At 35.3% G+C, this 20,792-nt stretch overlaps 1 protein-coding gene across 1 annotated transcript; it reads left to right on the forward strand.

Moving 5' to 3' along the window:
- Nucleotides 1-283: 283 nt before the first annotated feature.
- On the forward strand, nt 284-10,784 carry LOC131033242 (probable sucrose-phosphate synthase 2). Its single transcript, XM_057964413.2, has 13 exons — nt 284-1,010; nt 1,237-1,326; nt 2,365-2,588; nt 5,392-5,455; nt 5,628-6,326; nt 6,614-6,748; nt 6,857-6,988; nt 7,149-7,325; nt 7,424-7,477; nt 7,676-7,738; nt 7,934-8,911; nt 9,702-9,829; nt 10,159-10,784. The coding sequence occupies exons 1-13, from the start codon at nt 825-827 to the stop codon at nt 10,433-10,435; spliced, it is 3,207 nt and encodes a 1,068-aa protein (XP_057820396.2). The 5' UTR covers nt 284-824; the 3' UTR covers nt 10,436-10,784.
- The last annotated feature ends 10,008 nt before the right edge of the window (nt 10,785-20,792 follow it).

Below are 20,792 nucleotides of genomic sequence, written 5' to 3' on the forward strand. Positions count from 1 at the left end.
GAAAAATCATGTTTAAGACTAAATAATCAGTTTTAAATTAAAAAACAATTTTTTTAACAATTTAAATAAACATGCATATGCTTAGAAGATCCAGTCCCTCAAATTTTTTGAAATAACCAAAAATTTGATCTTAAGTGGATGGCTTTTTTATGAAGATGATAATAAAAACCTTTTTTTCTTTAACCTTAGTGGATTGACTTTTTTAATCAAGGTAGAAAAAATTAGTTAATACAGATGGCGCTCATGTGACCTCTTGCGGGAACGCGTAGCTTTAAAAGGAGCCCGAACGCTGAGAGTTCTCGGAGACGGTCGCGGCTCCAAACGAAGAAGAAGAACCATCAGGCGTAGCGCTGCAGTCGACTGAATGTCCAAGGGCTGTTTTTATTTGAATCTTTTTTCGCCCAATTATTTTGTGCCTAGTTTCTGCATCTTGCAGAAGAAATTTTTTTGTCATTTTAGATGCATTTTGTATTGCTATAGGCTGTAAGATTGCTAGTTTTGAGTATTAGAATTGGTCTCTGTGGAGATTTTTTCTGGTTGGTCGAGGCTTGTTAGATTTGTCGCCATTGAAGTGGCGGGAGGAATCTAACAGTGGTCTTGGCACTTGTCTGTGCGCCTTTGATTTTGGAATATCTGGTTTTGTTCTGTTGCAAATTTTGTTCACGGAGGGAGGATTCTAGGAATTTTGTGCAAAGATTTTGGTGTTTGTGTATGTAATGATGTTTCTGGTTTGCTGAAGGAGTCTCAATTTTGAATTTTCGAATTCTTTTGAGATTTGATTGCCGGTAACTGGGTGGGTTTTGTGTGTGTGGGGGAAACTGAGAATGGCGGGGAATGAATGGATAAATGGATATTTGGAGGCAATTCTGGACTCCGGAACCGGATTTGCAGAGGAGAGTAAGCCTGCTCTGACGCTGCGTGAGAGGGGAACCTTCAATCCCACGAAATACTTTGTTGAGGAAGTCGTCTCCGGCTTTGATGAATCCGACCTCCATCGGACATGGATAAAGGTTTAAAATTCCTTTCCTTTACAGAGCAATTGAACTGAAATTGCTATTTTAATGACGCTATGAATGCCTCTGAGAGGTTTTTGAGGGTTTCTTAAGGGTTTCTTCCATATCTTTTCATAGGGGGATAAGGAACTTAAGATAAACTAGGTGTTTAAGCTAAAAATCAGTCCTTTTGTTACGAGGATTTGAAGCACGGTTTAATCGAAATTGCTTTTCATGCTTGCAGGTGGTGGCCATGCGAAACACCATGGAACGTAACAACAGATTGGAAAATATGTGCTGGAGGATTTGGCACCTGGCACGTAGAAAGAAGCAGGTACTGGAAAACTACTGACGTCCACTTATTTAACTTCAGTGGCTAAAAGTAGTTCGGGGACGGCGGACATTCATTCCAAACGGTTTGGAATGAATCTGGACCTCCCGTAAATAATAATTAATTAAAATTCGGAAATTAGTTTTGATTCATAAATTGTTATTATTCAAGGTTTTGTCTTTAGTATGCTGGATTGACAATACGATTCAAAGTCGGCCCTGGATGCTATACTACCTGAAGCTGGATCATTTTCTGTGATTATTTAATAATTTAAAGGCCAATCAGACATGTATCAATTGTCTCGATGACTAACCTGGATTGTACCTCTGCTACCTTTGTCTGCGTTCTGTAATCATGGAGTAAAATGAAAGGTCAATTGATATCTTTGACGTCACTGTTCTTCATTTCCGGTTAACATTTGCAGTCTAATTCCGTGGCTTCACGTTTGTGATAGTTCCAATTTCATAATTTTCCCTGTTCAAGTCGTTCTGCGTGCGGGATTTGCTAAACCTAGTTGAAATCCCCACGGGTTTAGAAGTCATTTCTTCTGTTGTTTCTGTGATTGCGGGGAGTTTTGACGTGCAGAGTTCGAAACCCTACACACCTAGCCGAAAATTTTGAGGTGCATTGCCCCAAACCGCAAAAAGATTTAACTTTTTTCAACGTCCAAATTCAAATTTCAAACTTTAATAATGCAGGTTGATGAGTTTTTTAAAGCAAGGTAAAGTTGTAAACCGACTTGCCTGCGAATCAAAAGGAAAGGCTGGTTAAAAACATCACAGTCGGGAGTCCCTCTTTCCAATATTCTGAATCATTTTCAGAAAAGTGGAAGAAGAGGCACATAATTGAATTGGCATATTCTATCAATCAACGGCTGCCGGGGCTCCAAGTGGGTGATCGGAATCGATCCCATGGGGCCCGGCGGGGGAATCTTCTGTGAATCATTATCGTTTGTTTTTTATTTTTTTTGAACTCTTAGGTTGAAAAGTTAGTTATTCTACGAGCTAACGGAGACTGTAAAATGAAAAAATTGTGTGACAGCTCGAGTGGGACGATGCGCACAGACTTGCAAAGAGACGAATTTTACGTGAACAAGGCCGGAAGGATGCGACGGAGGATATGTCGGAGGATTTATCCGAGGGAGAAAAAACTGATATTCCCGCCATTGCCGAAACTCCAAAACGCGCATTTTCCAGAAACTTCTCGGACTTGCAGGTGTGGTCCGATGAAAATAAATCAAAGCGCCTCTACATTGTGCTCATCAGGTAAATATTCTCAAAGCTTTTTCTTTTGGCAAAATATTCATAAGCTTTTTATAATATGCTGCCTTTAAACGCTATGTCCGTTTTTCTTTAATAATGGAGGCCACTGATGCGAATTATCATTGCTTACAAAGCAGTTTATGCCTTACCAGCGTGGACTTGCACGCAGGAATATCTCTGTTAGGCGGTGTGCAAGATTCCTGTCAGTTATCACGACTACATTAATGATTTGAGCCTGACGTGTTCAATAATAGATAAAATTTTCCTAGAGTTATTTTGTTATTCAAACAATTCTATGTATAATTCTTTTCTTCTTAAAACTAGTATTTGAAATTAACTTCTTTTCCAGTCCCATTAACCTGTTACGGTTAGTAGTAGACAATGATATAATTTTTTCTTTAAATTTAGCAAGCTCTCCATTTTGAGACCCCATCATTAAGTATCAAATGGTTCAACAGTAAAACATAATTTTTTGCAGGTGGACGAGGTGTAAAACTGCCATTGACTGTTAAACCATTTGATGTTTAAATAGAGCATTTTGGAGTAGCCTTCCCCTTTGATACATGACCAAGGAGTGGCTCTCATTAAAGTCATACATATGTAGGGCCTGAATACAATAATTCTTTATTTCCTTTCTTCTTATTAGAGCCAAAGTTTGAGTTATCATTCTGCCAAATTAAGGGCATTAAACCTTGGTGGGCTCTCTATATGTCAGTAATTTCTCCAGTCTAACTTAAACACCCTTGGGTGGTTTGCTTATGAAATTTTGTTCCTTAATCATCGAAGGGTGAGTTAGAAATGACTAAGTTCTGATCATAACTAGACTTAACTTCCAAGTTTGCGACCTAGAAACATAAAGTAACTGAGCCGTTTCAATTTGGCTTTCCTTTGTAAACTATGTGCACCTGATTTGGCTTTAGTACTATCCAAGCTTGGCTCAACGCAGACAGTATTTTTTTTGTGTGTGAATAAGATGCATGGTTTCATGTTAGAAAGAAAATGACCAACATATCGGTTCACTTATAATTCTTGTTCCTTTGGATACGTTGAAACTTCTGCAATAAAAGAGCACATAAAATTTGGTCAACAAGAACTGGCTTCTGGTTAAGTTCATCATACAAACATAGCAAGAATTCAACAAGGCTAGAGTTTGTGGAAACTCTGTAGTCTTTTATATCACGGGAACAGCCTCAGAGTAGTATGTGTTAAATGCTGAAGAAATGGCCTTGTGATTTACATAATGAATAATTTCCTTTTCAATCCAACGTGGCTGGATCCTTTAGGAGGTCAAGTCTAAAAGTATCAGAGCTCTTAGAAATGTGAAGATTACCAAGGATCTAATCTTTAGCGAGTCTGCTTTCCCTAGAATTTAGTTTGCCTCTTAGAAATATGTAATTTGGTTTACATATTAAATTTGACTTCTTTGTCATCAAAGTGTGACCTACTTATTGCCAAGATGACCCTGTCCTAAATATGCGACTCATGTTCCAACCAAGCACCATTAATCAATTAAAATCTTTTTAATTCACTTTCCTTTATGGCTAGTTATATGCATCCAGTCTAGTTTTCGTCCTATCTTGAAGCTTGCCTTCTCACATCAATATCTAACAAAATGCAATAATAAGAGCCATTGTCACATCTCGGATGAGGAAACAGAGTTGAACTATTCATATCTTAACAATATTGGATTGGAAGCTTATTACTTTCCTTAAGGAAGTTATATTCAAAATATTGACTCATATTTTATTACGAGGACAATTTAGGAGCCTTACTTTTGGTTTGTGTGCTTTTGATGGAGAAAATTAGTTTGTGATGTAATTGCTTGTCCATTATAGCTTACTTTAGCTGGTAGAAAACTTCCGAAGCTGCTCTGTTTTTACAAGTTCAGCCAGGGCCCTTTTGAAGATACTAAAATGTCTTAAATTACATTATATCATATAAAAGAAGTTTGGTACACCAGAACTACCAAATGTTAGATTTAGGACCCACATCTATGTCTTTCTAAAAGACATTAACATGTCTGGAACATGGGCAAAAACATCAACTTAAAAAACCAGCATTCACCAATACGAAGGGTATAAGCAGCATCATATATCTAGGTTATTGAAGAAGTGAAATTCTTGTTAGTCAAATTGAACTTATATTTTCCTTGCCATGTTGCCTTACCAACAACAATTGTTTCCAACTGATTCAAAATATACAGATAAAGATAAACAAAATAGTCAATTATAGATTTCTACTCTTTTCCTTTTTTAAACCATTTTCTTACTGTTGTTGACCATGCTTGGATTTTTTCTACTTCTGCTCTATTGGGTTGTGAGTGCAACCTCTTCAATGGGGTACGAGAAAACATTATCTTAACATAGAATGATATATAGTTTCCAATAAGCAGTACAATTATATTTTAAACTATTATGTTGTTAACCATGGAAGTTGCATATGCCTTCTTTCCTTGAATTAATGATGATGGTTGCATAATCTTTCTTTATTTATTTATAAAGTATGTAGGAGTCAGGAGGATTGTAAGTGTGCTTCAATGCTACCTATTTACTCTGCAAAATGCAAGTAATGTTTTTCCACAAAAAATTCCTTTTCGCAGCTCAATTTGGTACAATTTGTATTTTCACTTTCGTTTTTGCTACCAAGGAAGTAGATGTATGTATTAATTCAATTTGTATCATCAGTTCCTTATTGTCACAAAGAAAGAAATGAAATTGTTCCATTCATGAAGATGTCGAAAGGCACATGGAAATTCTTTTATTGCAAGTTCTCTGTATATTATTTCACACATTGTTCTCTTCTGCAGTTTGCATGGTTTGGTGAGAGGAGATAACATGGAATTAGGGAGAGATTCTGACACGGGTGGGCAAGTAAGTGTTTGCTCATGTTACTATCAATGATAGTGTTGCGTGGTGTTATTTTCTCAGCCTTGTAGAAGATTTCAATGTCTCAAATTTTTTGTTGAGAGAATTCATTTTTCAATTTTTTATAATAGTTACTCTAGAGCATGCTTTCTGAATGAACATATTTAATGCTGTCTAGGTTAAATATGTTGTGGAAGTTGCAAGGGCACTGTCAATGATGCCTGGAGTGTATCGTGTTGATTTGTTCACAAGACAGATCTCCTCTCCAGATGTTGATTGGAGTTATGGTGAGCCAACAGAAATGTTGGCCCCAGGATCATACGATGCTGATGGTCATGATGGAGGGGAGAGCAGTGGTGCATATATCATAAGGATTCCTTTTGGCCCAAGAGATAAGTATATTCGCAAGGAGTTACTATGGCCATACATTCAAGAATTTGTAGATGGGGCATTAGCTCACATTCTCAACATGTCTAGAGTACTTGGAGAGCAAATTGGTGGAGGGGAATCAGTTTGGCCTTATGTCATTCATGGCCACTATGCAGATGCAGGGGATAGTGCAGCTCTCTTGTCAGGAGCGCTGAATGTTCCAATGGTTCTTACTGGTCATTCCCTTGGGCGAAATAAACTTGAGCAACTTTTGAAACAAGGAAGACAGTCAAGAGAGGACATTAATACAACTTACAAAATAATGCGCCGAATTGAAGCAGAAGAATTATCCATGGATGCTGCAGAGCTTGTCATTACAAGTACAAAGCAAGAAATCGATGAGCAATGGGGTTTATATGATGGTTTTGATGTCAAACTTGAAAAAGTTTTGAGAGCACGTGCAAGGCGAGGAGTGAATTGTCATGGTCGTTACATGCCACGGATGGTGGTGAGTTTTCTTCTTTGATCAAGCAAGTTTTTTTTTTGGGTAGTATAATAGAATCCACACTAGAATCATATGAGTAGCTACCAAGGAATGTCTTAAGAGTGAAGCAATGTGACAATGTTTTGCCCACTGCCAACACTAATTTAAGTCTATAACAACTGCAAGATAGGCATGATATCCAGAAGTTATGCATTGTTCTTTGTAGTTTTTAAAAGAAGACACAGTTAAATATTTCAATTGACATTTGGAAAATGGGAGGTACAAGATTTCTAAACTTCCTGAAATTTCAGGTTATACCACCTGGAATGGATTTCAGCAATGTGATTGTTCAAGAAGAACCTCCAGATGCTGATGGAGACCTTGCAGCATTGATCAATGATGATGGTAACCTATCTCCTAGAGCCCTACCAACTATATGGTCTGAGGTAAGCATCATTTTCATTAATACCTTTCATCTGTCCTTTTATCATTTTGACCTTCCTTTATTATATATATTCTAACTAGAAACTAGCCCTTTCATGTTTTTCTCACAGATAATGCGTTTTTTCTCAAACCCACACAAACCGATGATTCTTGCTTTATCTCGACCAGATCCAAAGAAGAATATTACTACCCTTGTGAAAGCATTTGGAGAGTGTCGTCCATTACGTGAGCTTGCCAATCTGGTGAGGAAAAAAAAAGTTGGCTTTAGTATTCTATTGATGAGTTTTTATGAGTATCTTTTATTGAGTGCAGAGATTAACGTAGAATCTACAGAAGTTAGATTATAGATGGTGTCTCTGAAATTATGATCTCATTATAGAGAAAATTCAAATTGTTATGCAGACATTGATAATGGGGAACAGAGATGATATAGATGAAATGTCTGGGGGTAATGCAGCTGTTCTCATAACTGTTTTGAAGATGATAGATAAGTATGACTTATATGGACAAGTTGCCTACCCTAAACATCATAGGCAATCCGATGTTCCAGAAATTTATCGCCTTGCTGCAAAAACCAAGGTGTGTATTTCAAAAATAGGTTTTCTTGTTATTATGGTTGATGAAATATATATGGCTCAGTACTTACTATTAAGTCAACAAACTTTGTTGGTTTCCAGGGGGTGTTTATTAATCCAGCTCTGGTGGAACCCTTTGGTCTCACTCTCATTGAGGTAATAAGATTCACTACACAAGCTTCTTGATAACTAAAATCAAGCCTATTTTAATTAATATTAAGTTTATATGTAAACAAAATATTATGTCATCAATTCTGTGGCCTATTTTCTCTCAAGAGAACTTTTTCCTTTCCTGATAATAGGATTTATTTCTACTCGAATTTTCCTATAAGCTTTACTATTTATAAACGGCAGGCAGCTGCACATGGGTTGCCCATGGTCGCAACAAAGAATGGAGGGCCAGTGGACATACACAGGGTACTGTATATTATCTTTTAATGTTTTTCAAATTTCATGGATATATGTTGTCTCCTCACTATATTGAGATTGACAAAATTTTGTTGTAATAGTGAAACCTTATAAGGAATAAATTGCAAAGAAATTTTAACTGTATGTTCAAGAAAAGAGCGAAAATATGAACTGAAAATTTCTGTTACATTTTTCTTTTTGCAGGCTCTCAACAATGGGCTGTTGGTCGATCCACATGATCAGCAGGCTATAGCTGCTGCATTACTAAAGCTTGTGGCAGACAAGAACTTATGGAATGTCTGCCGTCGCAATGGATTGAAAAACATCCATCGCTTTTCATGGCCAGAACACTGCAGGACATATTTGTCAAGGGTAGCTTTATGTAGGATGAGGCATCCGCAGTGGCAAACTGACAACCCAACAGATTCTAATGTGGATGAATCTATGGGTGATTCATTGAAAGATGTACAAGACATGTCTCTCAGGCTTTCAATTGATGGTGAGAGATCTTCTATAAATGGCTCTGTGGATAACTCTGGGGAACTTGAAAAACTACTTGCAGCAAAAGGCAATCCAGAAATATCTAGCCAGGTCCAAAAACTTTTAGGTAAATTGAAAAGGTTGCCTCCATCAGAAGAAAATGAGCCAAAGGTCCCATCAAATAATGTAGCCGTCCAAAACAAATACCCTGCACTTCGAAGGAGGAATAGAATTTTTGTTATAGCTGTAGACTGCTATGACGAAGATGGTAAAACTTCTCCCCGTATGTTAGAAATCATTCAGGAGGTATTCAAATCTGTGCTCTCTGATCCAACAACAGCAAGGTTTGTTGGTTTTGTGCTATCAACAGCACTAACTATTGATGAGACTCTCAAGATGTTGGGTTCAGGAAATATACAGCCACAGGAGTTTGATGCTTTTATCTGCAGCAGTGGTAGTGAAATCTACTACCCAACTACTCCAGGTTATCCCGATGATGGATCAGATAAGAAAGTGAGTTTTGATGCAGATTATGAATACCACATCGACTACCGATGGGGTGCAGAAGGGTTGAGGAAAACAATCTCCAAATTGACAGCTCATGAAGGGGATGGCCAACAAAAGCATAGTCGTGTCATTTTTGAAGATGCAGAGCACAGCAATGCACATTGCCTTTCCTATGTTGTGAAGGACTCCACCAAGGTATGCAATTTATTTCTTTTGGGCTAGGTAATTAGTGGTGAGTCTGGTGACTAGTGACATAAGTTAAAAATTTCAAGACACTGCTGAAGCAGTTTGATAATCTATTGTGGTCCCTTTAGGAGTAAGTTACCTGACCTACAAATAACCTCACTCCATGAACCGTGTAGGCTTGTTTCAATGAATTGTCATAACAATGTCACTGTTGATCTGATGAAGTTATTTCATTACTGCATATAGGCAAAGTATACACCATATTAGCAATCTATCATTATTGCTCAACCTCTCCTCTTCTCTTCTGTGACTGAAAATTCTAAATAAATAAATCCTCTTCCTGAAAGATTCTAAACAATACCTTTCCTCTCAACATATTATACCTCTTGGAATTGCTTATAAGAATTAAAAAATGTCATCACATAGAGAGTGACTCTGCAGCAAACTGATGGGTCTAGACTCTGCACCAAATTGATGGGTTTAGACATAGGAAGCCTGCACCAAATTGATGGCTCTAGACTCATAAATAGGAGCTCAATGGACTCACAACATACAAAATGGTTTCAATTTATGGGTTAGATACTAATACTGCAGACTTACTTATACAGAATGAAACAGAGGGGCAATGGGGGCATATAATGCAGTACATAGATTAGGCTTTTGAGTAACTTTGCTCCATAATCAAATCCATAAACTCCATATTTATATCTGACCCATAAAACTGAATTGCAGTTTGCTTTTCGTAACTCCTAGTAGAATGTTAAGCAAGTCTTTCTGACCAATGCTGTTATGCTTGCAGGTCCGGAAAGTAGACGAACTTCGTCAAAGTATGAGAATGCGGGGATTAAGGTGCCATCTAATGTATTGCCGTAATTCTACACAAATGCATGTCATTCCACTTCTTGCTTCACGCTCTCAAGCTTTGAGGTATGTGTTTTAATTTTGTTTGCAAATGTTACTTTTGCCTTCGTTCCCTCCATACTTCACATCACCATGGATAAGTTTACACAGTGAACTTCCTATGAAGTACAATTTTCTGTTTGTAGATTTTTTTTGTGTGCCTTGTTTTTTCAAATGCTCTGTTCTTACCGTTAAAGAAACTGGCTGTACTCACAAATTGCTATTCCAAAATACAAAATATGCATGCAAAATATAAAATTACTTTTTCAACTACTCCAACTTATCCACCATCATGATTATATTTGATTTAGTGATAATTTGTTAAGATGATGTTCTAACAATATTTCTGTATACAGGTATTTATTTGTTCGATGGGGAGCAGAGGTATCAAAAATGCTTGTTTTTGTGGGAGAAACTGGTGATACTGATTATGAAGAAATGTTGTCAGGGTCACACAAATCCATAATTTTGAAAGGGGCAGTAGAATTTGGTTCTGAAAAGCTATTACGTAGCAGTGGAAGTTATCAAAGAGATGACATTGTCCCTTCTGAAAGCCAAAACATAGTTTCAACTGAAGATGGATATAGTTGTGAAGCTATTTTGAATGCAATGAAGAATTTAGGACGTAAATAAGAAGGATTTTTTAACCCTTCTTAAATGGACTTTATTATTCTTCTATTTTCCTCATAATATAAGAAGGTTAATACTTATATATATAGAATATTCTACTTCTATTACCTCTCTCTTCATATGTTTAAGAAAAGCATACAATTTCACTGATGGTTGTTTTCTTAAAGGTTCTTATCTTTTCTTACTATTTCTCTCCTTATTTAGGCGAGGAATTAAGAGAATTATATTTCCCACGTCTTATTATGGGAAATGATGTTGTCAACGCTTAAAAAGCAGGCAATCTTGTAAGACATGTAATATTGTTGTAAACGGTGAAGATCGTGTATCAATTTTTTATTTTATTTTGTAAGTATTGGTTAGTGTTGAAGTTTGTTAGACAAATTTTATAGAATTTTAACACATTTCAAGATCCAAATTTATCTGGTGTTGTGGATGAAATATTGATTTAGGTCATCATTTCAGTTAAGATTTGTGGATGCGATATTGATTTAGGTCATCATTTCAGTTGAGATTTGTATATACAATATTAAACTTGATCTAGGTCATTTTATTTGTTGAAATTATTTTTTAATGTATAGATTTGAACTCTTAAGTTTTTCATTTCTTGGTATATTAAAATTGGTCAATATTTCCCTCTTATGAATCAATATGAGTTAAATTAAAGAAAAAAATATTTCAAATTGTAGATTAGGATAGTGTATTTATAGACCAAGTTTAATTCATTTGAATTATTTAAGATACTAAAAATTTATTATAAAAGACAAATAAATATCCATTCATATATCAAATTGAGACAAATCTTTTTAACCATCAAAATAAATTTGTAAGAGGTGCTTAGATAGGTACAAAGTTTACTTTCACACATAAATCCCCCCTTCACTAGGGTTTGATTCTATCTCTTCCAACATAAGTTGTATTTTACCCTGGTCTTTAACCCTAGGCCTAGGGTTGTTAACCTTCCCATTTTGGCACAGTAGATAAGGCCCAATTTACCCACCTTGTGTACAACCTTGTTGTTGGCCAATTTGGCTCCCATTACTAATCCTATCCTATTTGACATTTCTCTCAAGGCTTCTAAAGATAAAAAAAGAAAAGAAAAAAAAGTGTGGTTTCTTGATCGACTAGAGGTTTCTATTGTTTTAGACACTGACCTAGCTCATATTCCTTTCCGAGCTTTGGTACTACTTCCTCGACCCAATTACTCATGTGGATACCCCTCCTTGTTTCACCCCTAAAGATTGCTCTATGGAGTGGAAAGAGGTGTCAATATTTTCACCTACCCAAGCCCAATGCATCCCTTACTTAAAACTTCAAGAGAAGTTGAAGGAGATTTGCAAAGCATTTAACAACCGCATGGAGCTCTCAAAGTGGTAGATGGCCCAACTACACGAGGCCAATGTAGGCCAAGAAGAAGATTTAGACCCTGGAGATGTTGGTTTTTCGAAAAGGACCAAGATTGGCTGGAGAAATTCCTCCATGCGCGTGTGTGGGAATAGTTGAAACTTTTGTAAATTGGAGGATGATTGAGAAGATGGTGTTAGATATTAAAAAAGATGTGCGTTTGAAAAGGAACAATTAGATTGAAGTGGAGATAGAAAATTCAAGGAGAATAAGGGGGTTCTCATGAAAAATAGTCAAGAAATTATAGAGTACTACATGGACTTGATTAAAAATATGAAAACAATTCAAATTTTGGAGTAGGAACTAATAATAAGAGAGGAGAAGAGGATGAGAAAGTTGATTAGGTTGAAAGCACCAAAATACTGAGAGGAGGGGGGGTGAATCAATCTTCCCACTTAAACAAAACAATAAACTTTTTACCAATTTAAGTTGGCTTCAAACTTAAAACAGATAATGTGGAATAAACAAGAAGAACACAACCACAAGATGAACACTAAAATTTGTACGTGGAAAACCCCAAAAAAGAAAAACCACGAAGAGCGTTAACTTTCAGGAAAATATAACTACTTATAGTTGAGTTTACAAACAAGTGGCTCACTTCCAGGTGGCTCACTGTTGGACTACTCACTGCAAATACAAAAGAAATGACTAACTGTCAGAATGCTCATTGCAATTGAAAGGGTTGAACTGAGAAAGTTTGCATCTCCAAATGCATGGGATCAGTTCCAAGTTAAGCTCATATCACAAACCTCAAACTTTACAGAAGATCTAGTTAGAGATCTCAGCACTACTATTCCATAGCAGGTTCGGTAAAGGACTACTGCACTATTTATGTCCTTCATTGTCTACAACTCTCACATACACTGCTTCTTTTGCTGCCAACTATCTTTCGTACATCACACACACTCACTCTTGATCAATTAGCTTTGTATTCATTCATCACTCATGAACATATATATATTGAAGGGCACAAATACATAATAGTGTGTCAACTAAGCCCAACACATTATCAATAAGCTCATGTCGGCCTCGCAATACTTTTACATACTTATGATTACCAAAGCATATATCGTGATTACAAGAAAAGGGCAAGGGTCATTCGAACCCAAGAGAACAAACATATCACCACAAGATCACGCTCAATATTTCCAAAATGTAGACTCCACACATACCGATGAAACCACAATCACAAAACTCAAAGAGATAGTTTTAATAGATACCAAAGATACAAATTATTGGAATCGAGACACATAAATGATACCGGGATCAACCAAAATTCCATCATCCAAAACTATCCAAGCTACATAATAACTTATAACCAAAAACCACAACATCTAAACCGTACGTACATAACCGCAACTTTTTGCATAACATTCATAACATCCAGATTGATATTCGACCCTGCATACACTATCTAATACAGAACCAGATGATTGGTTTGACATCAATGACAACATTATTCACACAAGTCTAAGAGAGAAGGGATGTGAAGTTCCTTGTCCATAGTAGCCTCCCACAACAAGCACATAAAAGATCAAAATATATGATTGAGCTTCCCAACTCTCCCCATTAGGTCGATGTCATTGGTTCCTCTATCTTGAATAGAGAGGTGTCCTTTGAAGATTGCCTTGAGTATTTTTTACAAGAAGAATAGTAGGCCAATGAGGGCATGAAGTCCCTCAATGAAAGTTAGTTGTTGATTGGTCCTATGTTGGTTTTTTTTTTGGTTGTTTAGTTTTTAAGGTCTCTTAATTTTTTGTTTTCTATTCAATCTCACATCTTGTGAGATTCGTGTCTTTTACCTTGATGACTAACATGTCATAGGTTCACATGCTTATCTAATCAAAACAATTAACAAAGAATTTTTTATTATATAAAATTGAATTTAGTGAATCTAATTTTCAAATTAGTGAAATTTATGATATTTATTTATTTCATGCATTAGTTATGATAATTATTATATTTTCTTATCATTATTATTTAATTAATTTAGTGTGTTATATTTGACACTTGAATAAATGTTGAAGGGATATTTTATTTTTTCAAATACATATTTGATTTATGAAATTCTATAGATTAATCTTTACATAGACAGGTATATAAGACTACTATATATATATATATATATATATATATATATATATATATATATATATATATATATATATATATATATATATATATATATATGCATCACCTAAATTTTATTTATTTAAGAGCTTCTTTATTTTACTTTAGAATCCATTTATTTATTTTAAGATACATATTTTTTGTATATAATAATTATTTTTGTAGACACCTAAAAATGTCTCATTGATCATGTACTAATTATTCTTCTAAATTAGTTAAATAATTCTTTAATTCTTTAATTAAGAATTACTCTCATTCTTCTATATTCATATTTCCTCATCATCTTACTAATTATTTCTATTTCAATTCTATCATCATTTAATCATTTAAACCATTTTCTAATGTTATTATTTAATTAATTTTGATTAATTCCTCTTATTATTTAAATAAATTCAATTTCAATTTCTCTCTAATCATTTAATCATTAACCCTTTTCTAAATATTAATTAAATATTTATTATTTAATTAATTATGATTTTAATCCTTTAATCTAAATAATCTTTATTATTTAATTAAATTCAATTTCTAAATAATTAAATAGTTTATTTAAATTATTTAATTAACTAATTAATTCTTCTAATCCCAATTCCAATTTCCCAAATTCTAATTTCATTTAATTTCAAAATTCTTCTAATTTCATATTCTTATATTTCTTCTAATCTCAAATACATGTGCATGATTTCAAAAATCAAATTAAAAATCAAAGTCAAGTTTTAAATATATTCAAATACCAAATTGAATTTAAAATAAATTCAACATTTGAATTAAATCTCATGCAAAGATTAAATTGAAAATCAAAGTCAAAGTGCAAGCACATGGTAAATTAATTAATTCAATTAATTAATTAATTAATTAAATCATTATCTTTTCAATCTCTATTTCTATCTTCCACTTTGCTTTTTTCTAAAAAGCATTCGAAAAGCTTTCAATTAGTTAACTATTCAATCAGTTTCTTTAATTCTCTCCAATCATTCTTTTTCTATCTTCTAGTTAGCTTTTTCTAAATGAAGCTTTCTTTGTCATCAATTAATTATCCTCCAATCATTCTTTTTCATCTTTCAGTCAACTTTTTTCTCAATCAGTTAACTCATTTAATCTATTCAATCTATTCTGTCCCACCTCCAAATCAATAGTTCAAATGTCAATCAGCATGTGAGCTCACCGGAGTTCCACCTCTTGATCATTTTGTTCCACCTTTCAATCAATCCTCTCCAATAATCTATAAATTGAGCATTCAATCTCCATTTTCAACAATCATGAACTTCGAATCTTTGTGTCATTTGCAGGTTGCCAGCGCAATATCTGGGAGCCACCATACCACAAAGAAGAGAAGAACAATGGAAGCTATATGTGATCATGGAATAGGGAGTTTGAATTTATTTATTTTACATTCCTATTTGCTTGATTGTATCATTTCATTAGTTTATTTAGAATTCGTTGATTAGGATAGGGATTCATGATTTCCCTTTATTTTTGATTGATTTAATGATGAATTTAAATATGACATTTTGGTGAACATGACGTGAACTAACAACAATTCAACCTTCTCTGTTTTCTGAATGATTTTGCAGATCGTACGAAATTTTATTTTTTATTTGCAGGTTTGTATGGATTGTACAATAGATTCAGAATCACACAATCACATTTACACAATCACGCAATCGCATAGACAAGATCACGCAATCGAGCACACAGGGTCACGCATTCATGTGAAACCCATCACACAATCATCTAGATCTTGTCACGCAATCGATCAAATCCTGTTACGCATTCGGTGACTGGTTTATGCATTCTGTCTTTCTTATTTTTCTCATTAGCTGCACTCTGTTCTGTCTTGATTATGTGGTAAATTTGTTAAATCTGAATATGGTTTATATTTATTACATGCTTTAATTATGACATCTTATGGCACATAAGGTACAATTCAGGATTTCAAGTGCCAAGAGGACGAAGGAACAAAGAAGACAAGCCAGACGCTATCAACAAATCCTAAAGGAAGACAAGAAGATACAAGATCTAGAGGACCAACTAACCATTAACAAATATAACAACCTAGTTCTCTCGTATAGAGTAAAATACGATTTTCTTAACATAGAGTGGATGATGAGAGATCTTGCTAGGGCATCACAATCTGTTTTGCAGGTTCCAGATCAAAATAAGCTTTTTTATTTTTATTTTTGTTTGGTATGTCTGTGTATCATGCATTCACGTTGTCATAATTATGCAATCGTTCTGTCAGTATCACGTATTCACTTTGTCATAATTACACAATCACTCTGTTAGAATTATGCAATCGGTCATACAGAATCACGCAATCGCTCAGGTATCTTTATGCATTCATTTTTTTTATTATTGTTAAGCTTTTGTTTTCTGTAAATTTTCTTGGGTTGTTGATTATCTTTCTGCAGCATGTGGCGAATTTATAGAGAGGATCAAATTATTACTGAATCATAAACACTCATGCTATCACACTTCAGTTTTGTGCTTAAAATAAACCTGGTTAAAATGGACATGCATGCTATCACAGTTCAGTTTTGGGCTTAAAATAAACCTGGTTAAAATTGACATGCATGCTATCACACTTCAGTTTGGTGTTTTAAAATTGACATGCACATGCGTATCTCACACCTAAATTTGGGTTTTAAAATGAACGTGAATCAGGCTTATCAATAAATTAACTCACACTTCATTTTGTTTAAAGGGAAGGAACTTTTTATCGTGTTTGGGGTGGACCTATTGTTGCATCAACTACCTTTCCACCCGCCTTTGGGGTCTTGGGAGAAAGGGAGAAGGTTATAACAACACCCAATTTTTCATTTTAGTAGTGAGGCTATCTTTGACTAGGGATTTCACCACCTCATAGAGGTACTTCAAATTGGGATGCGTTGGGGATATCATATCTCCCAGCGTACTCTCAAGCATTTTTCGAGCCACTATAGAAATATACTAGTTAGGTGGCTAGAGTGTTGAGTGAATTCGGTGTATGTGGGGGCCTTCCCTGCAACGATAAGCTCAACTAAAGTATTAAGTGGCTTACTCCAAGAATCCGTCGTTGGATCGGGACCCCTCAAAATTTTACAATAAGAACCAACTTAGTAGCCCAAATCCTACATTCAGTGATTCTGGGAGTGCAGATCGTACCCCATAGATACCCCTCATGTACCTTGCATTATGAGATAGAAATCCCTTGGTGATAAGATCTTCAGATCTTTGAGGTAAGAGAGACTGGCATGCCCGAGAAGTGTGTGTCGTGGAGTGGAGCCAGTGCTGCCAGACTCTCTTTCTGGTCGTCGTGTTTCGGTATTTTGTTATGGGGGTCTCATTGAATGGTGTCCACTTTCTAGCCTAAGATTGTATTCTATGTTTTTATATGTATTGTTGTACCAGACCGGTATTGAGTTAGTATTTGGACTATTTTAGGCCCTACCTTGCGTATCTCTGAATTCTCAAAGTTGGTCAGAACACACTTCAGTCAACTATACCCATCTTCAAACAAATGTTCTCAGATTTGGAAAACAACAAACTTGTCCTACAGACATAATTACTGGAAACAAAGTTTATCTTGAAACATCAAACGATCCTACAAACTCCAAATTTTTATATACTTGTGACCATAGGCAGTCCTTGCATAGTCCTCATTTACGTCCTTATTATCATCCTCATATACATCCTTAGAAGCTGCATAAGTCCTTGCATAGTCCTCATTTGCATCCTTATTATCGTCCTCATATACGTCCTTAGAAGTTGCATAAGTCCTTGCATAGTCCTGATTTGCGTCCTTATTATCGTCCTCATTTACGTGATTATATCATCCTCATTGATAGTCCTTGTCTAGACTTCATATACGTTTGTCTTAGTCTGTCGTCATTTGCATAATCATCCTAGAAATTCATACCCCAAACGTCCAAATCACAATCAGAGGATCAATCAAACTCAACCTCAACTCAAATAAGTTTGTCAAGTTCAACAAATCAAACATTGTCACATTCAGAGAAATGGAGAAAACATCTTACATGTTGTGATCCCAGGTCCAAACCAATCAAGAAAACATCATGGATTGGCATTATACATTTCATAGGGAAGGTGGAGAATTCATCCCTTCCATTCCTATTCCATCGCCATCCATAGAAACCTTAGCTCAACAGATCAAGACTTTGCAACAACAAATGATAGACATGACTAGTCCTAACAACCATAGGGACTGGTTAGAAAAAATGATGAGAGAAATGATGACCATGAGGGAATCAGTATCAGGCCAACCTTCTTCTTCTTGTGAGACCATTCAAACATGCCAACCTTCATTCTTCAACAAAATCGTTCCTACCTCATTTCAACCAACATTAGAGTCATGTAAACCTTCTTTTTCTTTCAACCCACTATATCAATCATACCAATCACATCAACCCAACATTCAAAGTAATTCTTTCAACCAAAATCAAACCCCTTTCAACCAAAATCAAACCCCATTCAACCAAAGTCGAAATCAAAATTCACACCAACCCAACATTCAAACCTCTTTCAACCAAAATCAAACCCCTTTCAACCAAAGTCCAAACCAAAATTCACACCAACCCAACATTCAAACCTCTTTCAACCAAAATCAAACACCTTTCAACCAAAGTCCAAATCAAAATTCATTCAACCAAAATCAAACCTCTTTCACCAAAACTCATACTCCTTTCAACCAAAATCAAATCCCTTTCAACCAAAGCCCAAATCAACCATATCTATCCACCATTTCATCATCCCCTGAAGTCACACAAGACCAATCCATGCCATCTCTATCTAATAACACAACCTCCCAAAGGCTATCCATCATGCAAATCCAATCTATTTCAAGTCATGATTCAAAGGATCTCATTCAAAATCCTTCCTGATCAAGCCAATGTGTTGAAACATTCCAAGAATCTCCCATGCATATCCAAACTTCTTCCCCGTGTCAACATGATGATCCAAAATCAATTGAAATGAGTCCTGAAAAAATTAAGATCAAGAACAAACACTTCTATTCTACCCAATTTTTGATCAAGATCCCACCGACCAAAAATCTTATGATGATCCCCTTGCTTTTTTCTATTCCATTCATAATGATCATCCAACAACTCAAGAACAAAGTGTCCTTTCAAGTCCCATCCAACATCTACCTCCTAAGAAAGATCAAGACATCCCTTTCATCCTTCCTAATAATCCCTTTCCAAGTCAAGATCAAAGTATTCCTTCACCTTCACGTCCTAAGCAAGATCCTATTATTTCTCTGGATCCTGAACAAAACCTCTCCATCCCTTCATCTCCATGTCATAATCCTCCATGTTACTTATAAGATTCCCTCTCAAATGAACTTACCATTTCTCCTAGTCACCCTCATGATCCCAATCCCTCTACACAAGTTTTTCATGAACTCCTTATCAATGAAATCACCAATCCTGATCATACTACAAAGAAAAATTTATCAATGATTGTATGTGTGCCATTTTCACATGCCAATGTGGTCACAACTTCGAAACCAAAATCAATTTGTCTAACACACCCACACTTGAAAGACTGGTGGCAAGAGAACCTACCACAACTGGATTGCTTTAAAAATGATAAGGCTATAGCTGAAATCATGGGTTCCAAAGTTGGATTTCCCTATGATGATCCACAAAATCCAAAAATTAAGGAAATCAACATTGGAGATATTGAGCATGTACACTTAGCTGAGTCCTTATATCCTATTGGAAAATATATCTTTATCCGACTCTTCAAACATAGACCAATGAACTACCTACACAAAACTCCCTGAACCTATGAACAACATGCACCTTAAACGATATTATATCTAAGGGTTGGGTTAGTTTAGGTTTTACTATCCGCATTGCATCTCATTTTATTCAAAACACTGCATCACATATAGTTTCTTTTTCAAATGCATCGCATTCATAAAATTTCTGCATTGGCATATATCAACATTAATAAAATAAGGAAACTGTCCAAGTTTATCATTTGTTTGCATTCAAGAGAAACAAGGGTCGTCTCCTTTCTTAGATATTCAGACATGAAGTCTTTGAGGTCCTAAGATCATACATTTTCAACATTACCTTGTGGCGATGCTTTACTTATGGTTGGGTAGTGATTTCACTATTTGAGACTTGTTAACCCAAAATCTATCAATTGCTATATCTCAAACATATTAATAAAATCTCTAATTCATTCTAGACACCTAGTTGATCATATGACTAGTGAAAAATCTAAAATTCTACTACAGCGTCACTGTAATTGTCACACCCAAGTAGGTTTCATTACATACAAGTTAAGGCAAGAAAATGTAAAAAAGAAAAAGTGTTATGCCAATATTCATCTTAAGGCAAAAGAGCAATGATATATAACTGAAATATCATGCATACAAAGTGCGACAAAAAGCTTGACTATGGGAACATGCGAGTAACTCCATTAGGGCTATGAACGCCTACTGGCAATGGAGCACTATTCAATAAATTCCAGTCTATAACCTTATCAGAGCTCTAAAAGCTTGTTGGCAACGAGACTCTATTAGGGATGCTTTTGAAGTTAGAATAATCCATGTAGCTAGTCATATAGGATGCTAAGGATCTTTAGTGAACAAAAGAGAAGGAATTAACTCATTTGCACACACATGGGCAAAAGAAGATCAAAGTTTCAAGAACCAATGGGGAAGTTTTCCGCATCTCCATTTGTAAATCCTAGTCACTAAGTGTGTTAATTTGGATGCTCCAAGGGACCTTAAGGATCGATTGACTGCTTATCTACTAAATATTTTGTACCTCCAATTCAATTGGTGTATTACGAAATGCTAAACAAACACAGTCATCCT

The sequence above is a fragment of the Cryptomeria japonica genome, chromosome 10 (genome assembly GCF_030272615.1).
Source record: "Cryptomeria japonica chromosome 10, Sugi_1.0, whole genome shotgun sequence".
NCBI classification, from domain to species: domain Eukaryota; kingdom Viridiplantae; phylum Streptophyta; class Pinopsida; order Cupressales; family Cupressaceae; genus Cryptomeria; species Cryptomeria japonica.

Excerpts from the sequence above, each read along its gene's own strand:
- LOC131033242 (XM_057964413.2), top strand. The coding sequence starts at position 825 with ATGGCGGGGAATGAATGGATAAATGGATATTTGGAGGCAATTCTGGAC. Across the intron at positions 7,326-7,423 it reads GCCTTGCTGCAAAAACCAAG|GGGGTGTTTATTAATCCAGC; the intron begins GTGTGTATTTCA and ends GTTGGTTTCCAG. Across the intron at positions 9,830-10,158 it reads TCACGCTCTCAAGCTTTGAG|GTATTTATTTGTTCGATGGG; the intron begins GTATGTGTTTTA and ends TTCTGTATACAG.